This window comes from Cervus elaphus, chromosome 5 (assembly GCF_910594005.1).
Source record: "Cervus elaphus chromosome 5, mCerEla1.1, whole genome shotgun sequence".
Taxonomy (NCBI): Eukaryota; Metazoa; Chordata; class Mammalia; order Artiodactyla; family Cervidae; genus Cervus; species Cervus elaphus.
Window position 1 is genome coordinate 65,236,374 of NC_057819.1, and position 18,493 is coordinate 65,254,866.

The 18,493-nt window shown below is 38.5% G+C and overlaps 1 protein-coding gene across 2 annotated transcripts in view; it reads left to right on the forward strand.

The window, feature by feature from the left end:
• The window catches only part of MND1 (meiotic nuclear divisions 1), an 80,484-nt gene that overhangs the window by 31,579 nt on the left and 30,412 nt on the right, over positions 1-18,493 (forward strand). For both annotated transcript variants that reach the window (XM_043902647.1, XM_043902646.1), the window contains exon 5: positions 16,100-16,174. In XM_043902647.1, coding sequence (XP_043758582.1) covers positions 16,100-16,174 — 75 coding nt within the window. The remainder of the gene's footprint in view (positions 1-16,099; positions 16,175-18,493) is intronic.

The window sequence follows — 18,493 nt, forward strand, 5'->3', positions numbered from 1 at the left end:
CCTAGAGAATCCCATGGACAGAGGAGCCTGGCAGGCTGCAGTCCATGGGGTTGCATGAATTGGACATGACTTAGCGACTAAACCACCACCGTTGGATACATCATTTGCAAATATCTTGTCCCATTTAGTAGGTACCCTTTTCGTTTTGTTGCTAGTGTCCTGCACTGTGCAAAAGCTTTTTAGTTTGATGTAGTCCCATTTGTTTATTTTTGCTTTTGTTTCCCTTGCCTGAGGAGACATATCCTCCCCAAAAATCTTTCTAAGATTGATGTCACAGAGCATATTGCTCATGTTTTCTTTTAATAGTTGTATGGGTTCGTGTTTTACATCTAAGTTTTTCTGTTTATATGGTATGAAAAAGTTTTAGTTTGATTCTTGTATATGTAGCTATCCAGTTTTCTGAGAGCACTTTGCAAAGAGATTTGTCTTTTCCACATTATGTATTCTTGCCTCCTTTGTCACAGATTAATTGACCGTAATTGCATGGATTCATTTCTGGTCTGTCTGTTCTGTTCCATCTGGAGGAGGGTAGGCCACCCACTCCAGTGTCCTTGCCTGGAAAATTGCATGGACAGAGGAGCCTGGTGGACCACAGTCCACAGAGTCACAAAAAGCTGGACACAACTAAGCACACACAAACACATTTTGTCCATTGATCTGTGAGTCTGTCTTTGTGGCATACTCTTTTGATTACTGTAGCTTGGTAGTGTAGTTTGAAATAAGGGAGCATGGTGCCTCTAATTTTATTCTTTCTTAAGATTGTTTTGACTCTTTGGGCCTTTTGTGTTTGTTTGTTTTAACAAATTTTGGAATTATGTATTCTAGTTCTGAAAATTGCCAATGGTATTTTGATATTTATTGCATTGAATCTGTAGATTGCCTCGAGTAGAATGGTCATTTTAACAATATTCTTCCAGTCCATGAGCATGGTATATATTTTGTCCAATTTCTTTCATCTGTGTCACAGTTTTCATAGTACAAGTCTTTACTTCCTTAGTTAGACTTATTCTTAGTTGATTTACATTTTTTGATGCAACTGTAAGTAGTAATGTTTTTTTAATTTCTCTTTCTGATAGTTTATTGTTAGTGTATAGAATAAAAGGGCTTCCTGGGTGGCTCAGTGGTAAAGAATTCATCGACAATGCAGGAGATGCATATTCAATCCCTAGGTCAGTAAGATCCCCTGGAGAAGGAAATGGCAACCCACTCAAGTATTCTTGCCAGGGAAATCTACGGACAGAGGAGCCTGGTGGGCTATAGTCCATGGCGTTGCAAAAGAGTCAGACACAACTTAGTGACTAAACAATACCAGCAACATAGAAACACACTAGAATCTTTATGTTGATTTTGTATCCTGCAGCTTTAATGAATTATTTTAGTCTAACAATTTTTGGTGGAGTTTTTGAGATTTTTTAAATTTTGTGTCATGTCTACTGCAGTGACAGTATTACTTCTTTCCAATTTGGATTCTTTTTCTTGACTGACTGCTGTGGCTAGTACTTCCAATATTATGTTAGGTAAAAGTTGTAAGAGTGGACATTGTTGTATTGTTCCTGATCTTGAAGGAAATGCTTTCAACTTATCACCATTAAGTATGATGTTATCTGTAGGTTTGTCATTAATGGCCTATATTATGTTGAGGTATGTTTCCTCTATATCCACTTTGTTGAGAGCTTTTATAATCATAAATGAATGTCAAATTTTGTCAAAAGCTTTTTTTGTACATACTGAGATAATCATATGATTTTTATTCTTCAGATTGTTAAGATTGTATATCACATTGACTGAGTTGTGTATATTGAACCATCCTTGCATTCCTGGAATAGCTCCTACTTGATCATGGTATATGATCCTATTAATGTATTGTCAAATTCAAATTCAATTTGCTAGTATTCTGATGAGAATTTTTGCATCTATGTTCAGCAGTGATATTGTCCTGTAACTTTCTTTTGTGTGTGTGGTCTTTGGTTTTGGTACGAGGGTACTGCTGACTTCACGGAATGAGTTCAGAAGCGTTCTTCTGTGCTTCATATGAATTGCAGGTCTGGAACAGCCATTCTCATTCATAACTGTTTTCTCCCCAAATCAGCCAACCTGGAAAACAGTCCACAAGAACTTGGAGCTACAGTTTTGATGTCATGCCACCAGGTGGTGGCAGTGTCAGACATAGAGATCCTTAGTTTCCTGGGGTAGCCCTCATTTTATTTGTCTTGTTTTCCTTCAAAAGCTACATCAGTATTTTGTACATTTTAGTATTTCAGCATTTATAATGTTTCTGGCTGTTTTATGTATTTAGAAGTTTCACAAAAATAGTTCTATCAGTGGGGTGCTTTTTTTGTTTAAAGTATGGTTCTTACTTGACCAAAGGGCATGGGTTCAAACTTCCAGGCCTGCATTTCATCAGATTCAAATATAGGGCTTTGTTTGCATTCCATAGTATTTATGTTTAATTATAACCATAAATTTCCTAGTCTATAACTTTGGTAAAAATTTAGATTGGATGCAAAAAAACCCTCAATTTAAAGTTTTTTTAGTTATTCTAATTTTTAAAGTTAAATACATTCTACTTTTTCAAAAATTTCCAACACTTAAACTTGCCACAAATCTTAGTGTGGTTGACTGCTGTCAGCTCGTAAGTTAGGCTGCCATCCAAATGTGCTAGGTTGCCCTCTTCATTCTGCTGGAACTGCTTAGACTATGGAAGAAGCAGCTTTTGTTTGCTTTTTTAGCCCTTTAAGATCCAAGTTCTTTTAAATCTTTCCACTATATGAGGCAGAAATAGAAAGAAAAGAACATCTTTCTTTTCAAAAGATAAAAGCCTTTATGGGCAGCTGCTTTATCCTCAGCACTGTTGTCTCCTTATGACTTTTTCTTTGGCTTTATAAGTTTAATATGAAGTTTATTATAACTTGGCCTGAAAAGAAATTAAAGCTTTAAATTTGCTAATTATATTTAATTTAAATAGAAATTTGAACTTAAGCACTTTAGTGCTTCTAAGCAAGTAACTTGTTGTATTTTTGATGGGTAGGTTCTAATGAAACTAAGTTACTTAAACTGAAAAACTTACTGAATCAAAACATTTTAAATAGTATTTAAGTAACATTTTTATTACCAATTTAAATAGTGGACAGTCTTAATTCTCACAGGAGGAGTTCATAAATGTTAGAACTGAAATGTGAGCATATCATTTCCCAGTACTCTTGAAAAACTAGGAAAATAAGTTATTCCTTATGTAAAAGTAATTTTGCTGATTTTAGCATCTATGTAGATCTATTGGTAGATGCTGTCAGTTATTATAATATATAAAAGTATGGGCCAGCAATCCTGGAGCTTGTTGCATACATGAGTGTCCCCATGGACTCTGTTTGAACCGACTCTCAAACGTAAGACAACAGGAACCCATTGGGAGGCACATTACATTCTGTTCCAGAGGGCACTGATACCCTCCATGGAGAGAGAGAGACTCTGTGTGTGTGTGTGAGAGAGAGAGAGAGACTGTGTGTGTGTGTGTGTGTGTGTGTGTGTGTGTGTGATTAGGAGGCACATTACATTCTGTTCCAGAGGGCACTGATACCCTCCATGGAGAGAGAGAGACTGTGTGTGTGTGTGTGAGAGAGAGAAAGAGAGAGACTGTGTGTGTGTGTGATTGGGAGGCACATTACATTCTGTTCCAGAGGGCACTGATACCCTCCATGGAGAGAGAGAGACTCTGTGTGTGTGTGATTGGGAGGCACATTACATTCTGTTCCAGAGGGCACTGATATCCTCCATGGAGAGAGAGAGACTCTGTGTGTGTGTGTGTGTGTGTGTGTGTGTGTGTGTGTGAGAGAGAGAGACTGTGTGTGTGTGTGTGATTGGGAGGCACATTACATTCTGTTCCAGAGGGCACTGATATCCTCCATGGTATCCTCCATGGAGAGAGAGAGACTCTGTGTGTGTGTGTGTGTGTGAGACTGTGTGTGTGTGTGTGTGTGATTGGGAGGCACATTACATTCTGTTCCAGAGGGCACTGATATCCTCCATGGAGAGAGAGAGACTCTGTGTGTGTGTGTGTGTGTGTGTGTGTGTGTGTGTGTGAGAGAGAGACTGTGTGTGTGTGTGTGATTGGGAGGCACATTACATTCTGTTCCAGAGGGCACTGATATCATCCATGGTATCCTCCATGGAGAGAGAGAGACTCTGTGTGTGTGTGTGTGTGTGTCTGTGTGTGCATGTGTGTGTGTGTGTGTGTGTGATTGGGAGGCACATTACATTCTGTTCCAGAGGGCACTGGTATCCTCCATGGTATCCTCCATGGAGAGAGAGAGACTCTGTGTGTGTGTGTGTGTGTGTGTGTGAGACTGTGTGTGTGTGTGTGTGATTGGGAGGCACATTACATTCTGTTCCAGAGGGCACTGATATCCTCCATGGAGAGAGAGAGACTGTGTGGGTGTGTGTGTGATGAATCCAAAAGTCAGGCTGGAAGGGAGTGTAAGGCAAGCTAGAGAAGGGGGTCGGTGGAGGGGGAATGTTGTCTAGCCTCCCTGGAGTGTCTCTCCTTCATCATGGAAATTACAGATAGGGAAAGCCAGCAGAGAAGCTGGCAAAGAACCCAGGAGCACAGCCATGCAAGGGCCTAGCAAACATGTCAGGCCCAAGAGCACCGAGGCATCTTAATGCTTCCTGAGTATGGCATTTCTAGTTCCCTTTACCTGTTCTGTTCTCTCTCCCCTTCTCCAGGCTTGGTAGAGGTGGAGGACAGGAGGCAGAAGCTGCAGTCACTGGACTGAAGGGAGGACAGAAACTCTAGACCAGGAGAGAGAACAGGACAATGCACCCTTTCTAGTAAACCCCACCGGCAGCCTGTAGTTGCTGAAAAGTCTTAGCTTTAAATCAAGAGTTGAAGTGTTGATCATTATGTGAGACATTCTAATTTCTGAATTGAGGCTTTGTTTGCCAACTTAAAAAAATTGTAGATCTTGATTAAGAGTGATCAAAAATTTATGGGACTCCCAATTCTTCATTTAGTGGCAAAGGAAGCACTTCCCTCGCTGAACTGTTGGCAGTTGTGGGGAGGAATTAAGTTGCATCTGTGGTTTTACCCTACAAGTACAGTGCAAAATGCATGCATGCTTAGTCACGTCCACCCCTTTGCGACCCTGTGGACTGTAGCCTGCACAGCCCCTCTGTCTACGGGATTCTCCAGGCAAGAATAGTGGAGTGGGTTTCCATTCCCTTCTCCAGGAGATTGACCTGACCCACAGATCAAGCCCAGGTCTCCTGCATTGTAGGCTGATTCTTTACTGGCTAAATCAAGCCAGTTATGCAAAATATGTATAGGTTATTTCTTAACACAAAAATATTAATAATACAAATCTTTATAATTAATTTTAAATCTCCCCTTGATTTAAAAAATTTTCTTGTTAAACAGTTCTGTCATTCCAGATAATTAAAGGGTTGTTCTTCCAAGTAGATTTTGGGTTTTCTTCTCAAATGGATTTTTTTTTTATGACATCCTTTTTATTTATCTACTTATTTATTTAGATTGGTGAAAAAGTAATGCAATTTCAGACCATGAATTTTAAATCATTATAAGGAGGCTCAAACACGTCTTTATTAATCAAAATAAGAAGCATTACAATCAGTACATTTTTATCAATGAGAAATAAGTTTGTTATTCCTGTAGCATAAAAATCTGTGTTTCGGGATTAAGCAAACTCTTGGAAAGCATTTTCTCCCTCCTGCTGGTTGTGAAAGCATTTTCCTTGCAAAAAGTTGTTGAGATGCTTTAAGAAGTGTTAGTCAGTTGGCGAGAGGTCAGGTAAATATGCCAAGTGAGGCAAAACTTTGTAGCCTAATTCATTCAGTTTTTGCAGCATTGGCTGTATGACGTGTGGTCGGGCGTTGTTTTAGAGAAGAGTTCACCCTTTCTGTTGATCAATGCTGGCTGCAGGCATTGTAGTTTTTGATACATCCTCATCAATTTGCTGAGCATACTTCTCAGATGTAAAGGTTTTGCTGAGATTCAAAAAGTGATAGTGGATCAGACAGATAGCAGACCACCAAACAATGCCCGTGACCTTTTTTTGGTGCAAGTTTGGCTCTGGGAAGTGCTTTGCAGCTTCGAGCTGGTTGTCGTATAAAATGTGCTTTTCATTGCACGTCACAATCCAATTGAGAAATGGTTCGTTGTTGTTAGATAGCATAAGAGAAGATACTTCTAAACAATTATTTTTTGGATTTTTAGTCAGTTCATGAGGCACCCACTTACTGAACATTTTCACCTTTCCAATTTGCTTCAAATGCTGAACGACTGTAGAATGGTCAACGTTGAGTTCTTTAGCAGCTTCTCATGTACTTGTAGGAGGATCAGCTTTGATGATCCTCTCAATTGGTCATTGTCAACTTCCAGTGGCCGGCCACCGTGCTTCTCGTCTTCAAGGCTCTCGTCTCCTTTGCAAAACTTCTTGAACGACCAGTGAATAAGAAAATTCAAATAAGAAAATCACTCAAATTTGCTTTTTGCCTTAACATCATTTCTCTAGTCTGAAATAAATAGAAAGTAAACAGGAAACAGTAAGTCATTAGCATAAAAATATAAAGCAAGAAATGCTCATTAAAATGATATGTAGCATAACCACATTTATTTAAGAATGTATTCCAATATCAAACAGCAAATTTCAACAATGCAAAACTGCAGTTACTTTTGCACCAACCTAAATGTCTGTTTCTGGTTGTGCTGGGTCTTCACTGCTGAGCGGGCTTTTCTCTAATTGCAGAGAGTGCGGGCTCCTCTTTATTTGTGGTGTGCGGCTTCTCATTGCAGTGGCTTCTCTTGTTGTGGTGCACAGGCTCTAGGGAGCGTGGGCGCAGTAGTTGCAGCTTCTGAGCTCTAGAGCCCTGGCTTAATACTTGTGGCACACGGACTTAGCTGCCCTGATATGTGGGATCCTCTCAGATCAGGGATCAGACCTGTGTCTCCTGCATTGGCAGGTGGATTGTTCACCACTGAGCCACCAGGGAAGCCTTAAGATGGATTTCTTAACAGAAACTACCTACCTAGGACATATTCTTGCCCACGGCACTGACAGACAATAATTCCTTTTATTTTCACTATTGTCTGAGGTCCTAGGAAATAATGGAAGTTGGTAGGCAATTAGTAGCCCTCATACTTAGCCCTCAGTTCTGTGTTTGCCATGTTAGAGCCCAGTTCTCATGTTTAAAGAGTCTATAATCCTCCATAACTTTGTCTCTAACTTCCCTCTCAGTATCAGTTGGATTTTGCATGTCTTTGGCTTTCAAAATATCTGACTGACTTCCAGTTGGATTCTGTATAAGGCTTTGAGTATAGTCACAATTTCTGACTTAACTCTAATGACATAAGGCTTTGTTGGACCTCTTTATCTTCTGTATCTCTTAACTATTTCTTAATATTTTTATTGCTTCCTAGAATTTATAAATAGTTCATTTGCAATAGTTTTCAAATCATCTTGCCTTCTTTTCCTTGTCATTCCTTTAGTTCTGTGTCTGACTGAACAGGTTGCTGATACGTCTACCTGAAGGAATGCTAGTCTCATTTGCTGTGCACGGCTCTCACAGTTTGTTTCTTTACACTGTAATGTTTATCGTTATCTCATCTTCATCAGGTATTACGTGTGAGTGTCAGAATTCTTCTCAAGCGTGTACTTAATAAGTGGCTTCACGTTCCCCTGACGTTGCTTTCCTGATGGGATTCCCATGTTTTTTCTGTGTCCATTATTCAGTATTCCTGCTATACTTTTCTCAGGTTCTGAAGTGTGTTCCACTGGGTTGCATTGCTGGAAGTTTGAACTGGTTAAGTGGAATATTAATCTGCTGTATTTTTACTAGCTTCAGAGAGTGTTACCTTTTAATGAGCATCGTCTTGTAGCATAAAGAAAATATTTCAAAAATATTCAGCATTCAGCACTCATACATGCCTTGAGTTATTTGTTACTGTATCCAGTGGAAAGGTTTGAGCCAATAGTATTGTAACCATATGTATAGTGAGCACTTCATAAATGTTTATTGAATGAAGAGCCTTCCTGGCATATATTACTTTATTCTGCTCATTCCTATTCCTAAAGACAGTGCTGTAACCCAGCATAGAGGAATAAGAATGTTGAAGTTTGATGTCTTCCAAAATATTTCACAGCTGTCATAGCTGGCCAGCACTGTAGTGTGTTTCATATATGTTTCATAAAGAGTGTTTCATATATGAAACAGACTATTGTTAAAGCACTATCTATTGTAATAGTTAAAATGTTTACTGTAGTGAAGGTAGAAAACCCGGGTTGACTTGGTATGAGCAATAGCGGCACTTTTGATGTTATGTCTCATTTAAATTAAAATATTTCAAAGATAGAGCATACTTAAACGTAATTTAATCTGGATTCTGACTCTGTTTCTCTTGGTTTTGCCTCTTGTATAATGCCTTGGTCCTTGCGCCAGCTTTCTTCATGTTTACAAGAGGGCTGCCAGCGGTAATGTAAACTGTTTGCTTCCTTGTAGCTATGCGGATTATAATCCAGAGGGCAGGAGAGAGTTGTTCCCCACAATCATTGAACAAAAAACTCTGATCTTATCCAGATTTAACACTTAAGATCAACCACTGTGGCAAAGAACATTCCTTAAAATGGTAGGCTTAGGCCTGGGTTCATTGCCTGTCCCTCAGCACCAAAACAAATATTAAACCCTTACCAGAGATGGGCAAGGCAGTCGTGAAGAAGACCGCAGCTCCACTGAAGGACACCGAAGAGCTCTCGAGTAAAGGAGCAGCACATTGATGAACGACCAAGCTCAGCCATAAAAATGTCAATTCATTATATGTCATGTATATGTTATAGTAACCAGGCTCCTACTAGATTTGCATGGATAATTCTCATGTTCCTGTAGTAAAGAAACTGCAAGAAGGACTGAGAGGGACTCCCCTGGTGGTCCAGTGGGTCGGGCTCCACGCTCCCAACACGGGGGCCCGGGCTCGTTCCCTGCTCAGGGGGCCATATCCCACATGCACAACAAAGAGTGTACGCAACTAAAAAGATCCCTCGTGCCGCGATGAAGATTAGAATCCTGCCTGCTGCTACTAAGACCTGGCCCAGCCAAATAAATCCATAAGTAAATATTAAGGAGAAGGACAAGAAAGTATTTTAGAAAGGAAGAACAATGGGGTAGGGTTTTCTCTATCAGATATCAATATATAATGCTATAGTAACTAAAACTTGCAAGACTTCCCTGGTGGTCCAGCAGTTAAGAGTCCACCTCACAGTGAGGGGTGAGGTCCCATCCCTGGTCAGGAAACTAAGATCCCACAAGCCGTGGAGAGACTACGTGCATGCTGCGACTTTTGAGTCCTTGCACCACAGCTGGAGAGCCTGCAATGAAATATTCCACGTGCTGCCGCTAAGGCTCGACGCAACCAGATAAATATTTTTAAACAGTGGTTCTCTGTGTGAGAATGCAGAGAAGTACAGCCATACAAAGAAGCCGTAAGCATAAGCCTTTGGCTTATTCCGTAAGCTTTTGTATACCTGTCTACTTGATGATAAAGATGCCATACATCTTTTCAATTCTGAGGGAAAAGGCCAGACTGTTCAGTAAAGTGTAGGGATAATTGGGTGTCTATTGAAATGAATTAAAGTTAGAGCCCTACCCCACCCCTTTTCCAAAATAAACCAGAGGTCTTTTAAAGAGTGAAAGATCAAAAGAATATAATAGAAGGAAAGTATTTGTACAGTATTAGTTTGAAAGGCTTTTCTAAGCAAGACGCAGAATCTAAAAGCCAAAAAGTTGATGTATTTGCATAGAGAATTAAAATTTGCATATTGGAAGATAACATTAAAAGTTAAACATTTCTAACCAAGTAATGACCATCTTCTACATATAAACAGTCCCTAAAAATACATGAGAAAAGGGTAAACAATGCAATGAAATAATCGTCATAGGACATTATTAATGAAGTCAGTGAAGAAATACATTTACATAATCACTAGATATATGAAAAGATGCTAAATCTTGAAAATCAAAGACGTACAAATTAAAACAATAATGGAATGTCATTTTTCAGCCATCAGATTATCATTCTTTTAAGCTATTGCCAGTATCCATTTTGGGGAAGCCTACAGGGAGTAAACTTGTTTTATACAGTTGGTGAAGGACAAAATGATAAAATTAAAAGTTCAGCTTTCACATCACACCCATTAGGATAGCTGTGATGAAAAAGAAAAAATGATAAGTGTTGGAGAAATTGAAGCTTGTGCATAGCTGATGGGAATGTATGGTGTTTCCCCAGAAAGTTAAATAGAATTACCATAAGACCCAACAGTTCCACTTCAAAGTGTATCCCCCCAAAGAACCGAAAACAAGAGGTCTCGGGTGTAACAGTGTTCAGAGCAGTGTTATTCACAGTAGTGAAAAGGTGGGAACAGCCCAGAGGTTAATCACCAGGCAAACGGATAAACAAAATATGGTATATACAAAAGTGGAATATTTATTTAGTCTTTAAAAGGAATGAAGTTCTTGGGTAAATCTCAAGGAATGCTGTTGTTGGATCATATGATTAGAGTATTAAGTTTTGTAAGAAGCAGCCTACTGACTTCGTTGAGTTCTATGATGTTTGAGTCTTTTTTAAAAAAACTAACTCATTTTAATATCTTGAAAATGTATTCATGTATTGCTTATAATAGGAAAGTAATTTTTCTTCTAGTTTTATTGAGATATAGTTAACATAACTATATAATTTAAGGTGTACTGCATAATGATTTGATTAACATACATCATGCAGTGATTACCACAATAAATTTAGTGAATATTCATCGTCTCCTATAGATACCAAATTAAAGAAATAGAAAAAAATTGTCTTGGATGAGCATTCTTAGGATTTACTGTCTTAACTTTCATATTTAACATACACAGTGCTAATTGTATTTATCACGTTATACATTGTATCCCTGGTACACAGTAATAACTAGAAGTGTGTATCTTTTCAGACGTAGAGAACAGACTGGGGAGTTCAGGATGGGGAGACACGTGTGCTGATTCGTGTCGATGTGAGGCAGAAACCACCACGATATTGTAAAGTAATTAGTCTCCAATTACAGTTAACTAATTTTAGAAAAAAGTATGTACCTTTTGACTGTCCTCCTCCAGTTCCCCCTGCATACCCCCGTCTCTGGTAACCACAAATTTGATCTTTTTCTATGAGTCACTATACTTTGTTGGTTCCTGTTACACAACACTGCGATTCTGTATTTCTGTACATTTCAAACTGATCACCATGATAAGTACAGTTGCGATATGTCACCTTACAAAGATTGGAGTTATTGACTACATTCCACACACTGTACATTTCATACTCATGAGTCATTTATTTTGCAACTGGAAGTTTGTACCTCTTAATCTGCCTCACCTCTTCTTTCCTTCTCCTACCCCCTTACCCAGGAAAAGGATTTCTAAAGTAATAGTCACAACATAGAAAATTTTATGTTTCACAATACAAAAATAACCATTTTCAAGTTCTGTGCATTTTCTTACAGGTTTTTATTTTGGGGGGTTGGTTTTTTGATCATACATAGTCTCTCAAAGAGCTTCCCTTGTGTCTCAGACAGTAAAGCATCTGCCTGCAATGTGGGAGACCTGGGTTTGATCCCTGGGTTGAGAAGATCATGGCAACTCACTCCAGTATTCTTACCTGGAGAATCCCCAAGGACAGAGGTGCCTGGCAGGCTAGTCCATGGGGTCGCAGTCCGACATGACTGAGCGACTAAGCGCAGCACACAGGCTCTCAAATGGATTGACAGTTTTGTTTCCAGCTTTTTAAAAACTCTATATTGGTGTCATTAAAAGTTCTTCTAAGGAGAAGGAAATGGCAACCCACTCCAGTATTCTTACCTGGAAAAGTTCGTGGACAGAGGAGCCTGGCGGGCTGCAGTTCATGGGGTTACATGCCTGACCATGTGTGCACGGGGGTGGAGGGAGATGGGTTGGTGGCAATAAAGTGGTAGAACTAAAAAAGTTCTAAAATGTTTACTTTGACTACATAATTGTGACACATCGATACCATGAAATAGCAATTTAAGATTTCTCTATTGTTAAGACAATTATATAACCCCCTTCTTTATATACAAATTCATTTTTATAGTACTCATTGTTTTGTTATGATTGATTCCTAAATGGCGTGTCATCTTAATTTTAAAATTGTAGATACACTAATGTGTGTGTGCTCAGTCGCTTCAGTCATATCTGACTCTGCAGCTCTATTTACTGTAGCCTGCCAGGCTCCTCTGTCCATGGGATTCCTAGGCAAGAATACTGGAGTGGGTTGCCATGCTCTCCTCCAGGGTACCTCTCCGACCCAGGGATCGAGCCTGAGTCTGTTATATCTCCTACATTGGCAGGCGGGTTCTTTACCACTGATGCCACCTGGGGAGCCCCAGATATACTAATAATGACTTTTTAAATATATAAAATTTTTAATTATACTGGCCCTCTCTCTCTCTTTTTTTTTTTTTTTTTTGAGGAGAAACAAGACGTAGAACCTCTTTTTTCCGTAATATATTGTACATGAGTTTTGATAAAGCAGTAGACTTTTACTGGATTCTTTTACTATTACCTTTTTTCCCCATCCTCCTTTCCTTGACATTCTTTCCCACCTATGAGGACTTCTGTATTTCTTTCAAAAGCTTTCAAATTTTACTTCTAAAAAGGAGCGAATCAGAATTCCAGTGCAGCCAGCTTGAATTAGTCTTTCTGTTCCTCCAGGCAGTGAATTAGCCCTTGAGAAAACATTGGCAATTATGTCTCTGAAGCCTCAGTGTCTGCATAGGTGGACTGGAATGCATTAAAGAGAAGCATTGTCAGACCCTTCCTCAAGATGAAATCCTGTTCTTACTAATTATAAGTCACTTTTGTTGTTGCTGCTGCTGTTTTTTCTGAGTTACTTGGGTTTTAAAAGTTATTATTTGCTTTAATGAAAGTTGGAAGTAGATTGTTACAGTATGTAGTTGGTTCTTGTTTTATGTTACAGAAATATGTCAAGAGAGTTTGCTCTTTAAAGGAGTCCTGTGGTGAATATTTTTTCTTATTATAGAATATCACTTCTTTTTCTAATTTTGTGAATGTTGGACCTTTGTGTTTCTTTCAGTGACAAATACTGAGATGTTTTATTTCTGGTTCAGACTACAGTGCTTAGCAGTAATTCATTTTTGCTGATGAACTAGGTAACATTCTCCCATATATTAATATCTTGTGTATTTTAGTTGGGTTTGTTACTGCAAAGAAACAGATTTCTCTAGTACTTCAGTAGTTCTCAAAAGTGTGATGCCCGTAATCAGAAGCATCAGCATCCCATCACCTGGGAGCATGTTAGAGATGCACGTTATTAGGCTGTGCCTTAGACCTCTACTGTTCAAAGCCTGAGTGGGGGGCGGGGGGCAGAAGCCTGGGCTTTTACACTCCCTTTGGGTGACCCTGGTGTGTGCTCAAGTTTAGGACTGCTGGTTTAGATGATATCTGCAGTATCTGAAAATCTCAGCTCTTAATCACTGGAGGCCTACATTTGGTTTAATTCCAAGGGATGTGTTAGGAACTATAGCAATATTGCTTCTAAGAGACGTGTAGATGAAAAACGGATAGCATGGGCTGCCTCACAGAAGTTGCTTTCGTTGTTTCCAGCAATTGAGATTTTAAGAACTAAACAGAGCCAAGATTCCTTCCCTACTGAGTTGAACCAAATTGTTTCAGTGCTTAGGATAATTAGCAGAAGCTTCTCATTTGATACCATCATTTAACTGAGATAGTTAAAGTGACAAATCATGAAATCACATTTAAAATACATAAGATTATTTTCAGAGTTAAGAAATTCCTGAATTAGCTCTTTTTCAAAAGCTTTTAAGTTGTAAATAATTACAAGCAGACATATAATATCTGGGAAACATTTCATTAATATAATTAAGATATGTTAATATGTTCATTAATTATTGGCTTATTTTTACATAGTTCTTCATTTAGGGAGTAACATCTACCTATCTGGTTAGTTTTTAAACATTTGTAATGTAAAAATGTTATGCTAATACCTATGTGTATTTTTTCATTGGAAAATACTCCTAAATGAAGATATTACATGCATTTAATAAGTTATTTCAGATGGGTCCTTCAGGGTGGAATATTAACATTTTAAACATGGTGTTATTTTATAAATGAGAACCCTTGTTTTAAAGAACAAGGTCTCTTTGCTAAATTTGGGGCTTTAAAGCTTATTTTGGCTCTTAACTCTACAGCAGATTTTTGTATTTCAACTTAGGAAGATAATTACTCTCTCTAGAAGAGGTATAACTGGTTTGATGGTGATGTCCTCTTGGCATCACAGATGGATCTTGTTCGTGCTATGGATTAGAATCAAGGACTAGACAACCAAAGGAATACTAACAATATTCCCTTTGTACATATTGAGAAGTGGAAGATTTCTTAAAGTCGGGGTAAAGCTACCAACTTTTTGAAGATACTGTTTGTGATTTTTAAGCAAAAAAGGTTATCTAAGTATAATTCACCCTCTACATATAACGAAGTCATATTGTGAAAGGTCAGCTTTTTAGAATCAGCCAAAATAAATTACTCATCCATTTGTTAATTATTTTCCAAATGTTTATAACTCAAGAGTGAATGAAGAGTAGGATGTATTTTAAGAAAGCCCTTTCCCAAGGGGCTTCCCTTGTGGCTCAGCTGGTAAAGAATCAGCCTGCAATGCGGGAGACCGAAGTTTGATCCCTGGGTTGGGAAGATCCCCTGGAGAAGGGAAAGGCTACCCACTCCAGTGTTCTGGCCTAGAGAATTCCATGGACTGTAGAGTCCATGGGGATGCAAAGAGTCAGACACGACTGAGCAACTTTCGCTTTCACTTTTACCCAATCAGTGAGTCTAAGATGTCTAACTAGTTTACAGCAAAAGATGTGGTAGAGAATTTCCTGTGGGTGTTTATTTAGTTTGGGGCCCAGGTGAGATTAATAAAATTGAGATGGGAAGCAATGTTCTGAAATTAACCAATCCCTTTCGGTGTGAGCTCAACCACGCACTAATGAATATTCTGTGTTTAAGGTCTCTTTATGCTTGTGTTACTTAATCCATTTTCAATATAACTTACTTTCTAAGTTTGGTAAAATGCTTAAACTGGCTACTTATAAGGTATCTGAAACATGCATAAGATTGGCAGTGCTGTGCTGTGCTTAGTCATGTTCAGCTCTTTGTGACTCCATGGACCATGGACCATGGCCCGCCAGGCTCCTCTGTCAATGGGAATTCTCTAGGCAAGAGTCCTGGAGTGGGGTTGCCATACCCTCCTCCCAGGAATCTTCCCAACCCAGGGATTGAACCCAGGTCTCCCGCATTGCAGACGGATTCTTTACCATCTGAGCCACCAAGGAAGCCCGTGAATACTGGAGTGGGTAGACTGTTCCTTCTCCAGGGGATCTTCCTGTCCCAGGAATCAAACCGGGGTCTCCTGCACTGCAGGCAGTTCTTTACCAGCTGAACTCCCAGGGAAGCCCAAATTGGCAGTAGATTTGTCTGATAGATTTTTTTCTTCTCTAAGAACTTAGTATATAATTCCTCATAAAGTACCTTATTTAAGAAGAATAATTAAGAATAATTCATTTTTGACTCTCTATTAGTGAAACAGGTCACAGTACTACCAGTCTATAAGAAACAGAGTGTTTCAAAAAGCCTTTAGTCTGAAGTGAAATGAAATTTGAAGAGAGAATTTATATAAAACAAGATTTTTTTGAACTTTCAAATTAAAATTTTAAATAATATACTTCAGTTTATTTGTGATGGAGGCAGGGAATCTGATGAATGAAGACTGAAAAGATTGATAACATATTCATTTTTTTGTATAGGATAAGAAGAAATATTTTAAATTTCTCAGTCTGCCCTAGTGATTCATGGTACTTGCTTTTCTTCAAGTTAGAGAAGTCAGTTCCCAAAGTAGTCTGACATTTTTTGTTATGCTGACTTGGGCTGAAGGCAAATCTCATTTTGTCTTCTTGATTCATAAACTTTATGTTAAACCAGTTTATCTTAGTATGCCATTTTATTTGTTTCAATTTTATAGTTATCTGAGGGAAACCAAAAGTATGCAAACCTACAGAAAAGCATCCAGAAAGCTAAAATCGGCAGACATGAAACAGTAAGTTTGTATCCGTACATTCTTGAATAATGGCCATTCTAAGTGTAATGAAAGCATTCGTGCTTCCTGTGAGGAGGATGCTGTTCCTACTAGAAAAGAAGCAAGTCCCAGCAAAGGCTGTGAACATTTGACCTGATAAATCCACTGATTGTGAACCTAGATTTATTCTTATTGTATTGTAATGGCAGTGTGGCAAAGAAACAAACTCTGGAGCCAGACTGCCTGGGCTTTCGTCTCCTAAACGCTCTCTTCTCGGTTTTCTCAGTTGTAAGATGGGGAATAATAAAATCTGCTTCATTGCGTTATTGTCTGATTAAGCTAGCTAATATTTGCAAAGCACTTAGAAGAGAGCCTGGCACAAAGTAAGCCCTGTATAAATGTTTATGTAAATTTTTAAGAGTTCGGGTTTTTAAAAGTCTTGGCACAGAACCAATTGAAAACTGTCAATATAGGGCTGTTGTGGTCTTATAATATTTTTAAATGATTAAATGAATATTGACCTATTTTATTTTTAAAAAGTATGGTGTTCTCTAAAGTATTATATTAGGGATTTTTAAAAATCACTTTACTTTTTAGTTTTTTCATTATCTCAGGTTTGAACTTATAACTTGAAAAAATGTTGAAGATCACCATGAACCTCTAAGCATTTCATTGCAGCCTCTGTTGGTACCACTTGTTGTGAAAGAGACTCAAAAACTTGTCACACTGTAGAAAGGAATACATCACAGATTTACATAGCTTTATGCTTTTCAAAGTTATTTTACATACATTCTTTCTGGGAGTAGTCAGCACAGTCACAGATAGGAACTGGAAAATGGTAATTGCTAAAGAATATTTAAGGGAAGGTGAGTTCTGGGCACAACCTGAATCTTGTGTTTCTTCATTTGGCAGCAATTGCCACTTTTTAAAATTTAATCGTGGTTTTTTTTCCTTTGATTTGGCAATAACCTATAGAAGCACCTTCAACTAATGGTGACGTATTCACACTCCATAATAGTCAGCCTGCTGAAGATTACCCATTCACTTTAACCTCTGAAACTAGGGGGGAAAACCACTAGCAAACCTCGTTGGTGCCTACAGCTATCAGAAGATTATAGTAACAAGAGTTCAGAACGAGTCCTGAGAAAGATGAACTCTTGTATTCATCCTGAGTTCGCTAGTCAGGAGTTTTCAGAAATAGCTGAAAGCTTTTTCTACCTATTAGCTGTTATTCATGGTGACCATGATACTGCTGACAGTGACAATGAAGAAGACATAGCTATCATATATATACTGCTTACTATGAGCCAGGCGGGTGCTGTTCCAAACGCATTTTCTGTATTGAATTTTGCCAACAGTCCAAGGAGGTGGCCTCTGTTACTGTCTTCATTTTTACATTTGAGGAACTGAAACCACAGAAAGGTTAAGTAATGTGGCAAAAACTCTGTTATCTTAAAATGTAAATTATGGGAGTGGGTCTGGTGAGGTCTTTGCAGCCTCCAGACATTCTTTGGATTCATTGGAGAGTATATAACTCCATTGCTAATACTAGCAAAGGGGGTACTCTTTTGCCCCCTTCTGATGCCTATGTCAGAAGCTTTCTCTATCTCCTTTATACTTTAATAAAACTTTATTACACACACACACAAAAAAAGTAATGTGGCAAAGGTCTTGTTGCTAATAGCCAATCTGGGATGGCTCCCAGTTCAAGATATCTGGAGAGCTGTCCCTGTATTCACAGATACTCAACACTCTGCTTCACTGGGCTTCATTAGCTTTTTCTCCTCTCATTTTTCATTGAGGATTATGTATGATTTGGGTATTGATAGCAAATAATGATCATCTCATCTTGTGGTTATTTTAAATCACTCCTGAACTGTGCTAATATGGCATACATTAATCATATACAGTTGTTTACTTTTGAATTGAAATTAAATACAATTAAATTCAGTTTCTCAGTAACAAGAGTTACATTTCATGTCCTTAGCAGCCGCATGTAGTTAATGTGCCCTGCACTGGAGAACACAGTCTAGAACATTTCTGTTATTGCAGTTCTGTTGAGCTCTGCTGCATCAGGCTCTGTACGTGCATTCTGTTGCATTGATGCTAGCAAAAGGAGCCAATGAGAGCAACTGAAGGCAAAAGTAGAAAAATACAAGCTAGCAAGGAACCTTAAACGAGTCCCATTAGAGAGTTGGAACTCTATTTGGTTTTGCCTGAAACTTATCCTATAGTTCTATACCATAACCTTTTCCAGTATTTGATTTTAGTTCGGGCTTATTTTTCATACATACAAACTGAATACCAACAGCACTGTGACTTATACCTGTTAATGAAAAC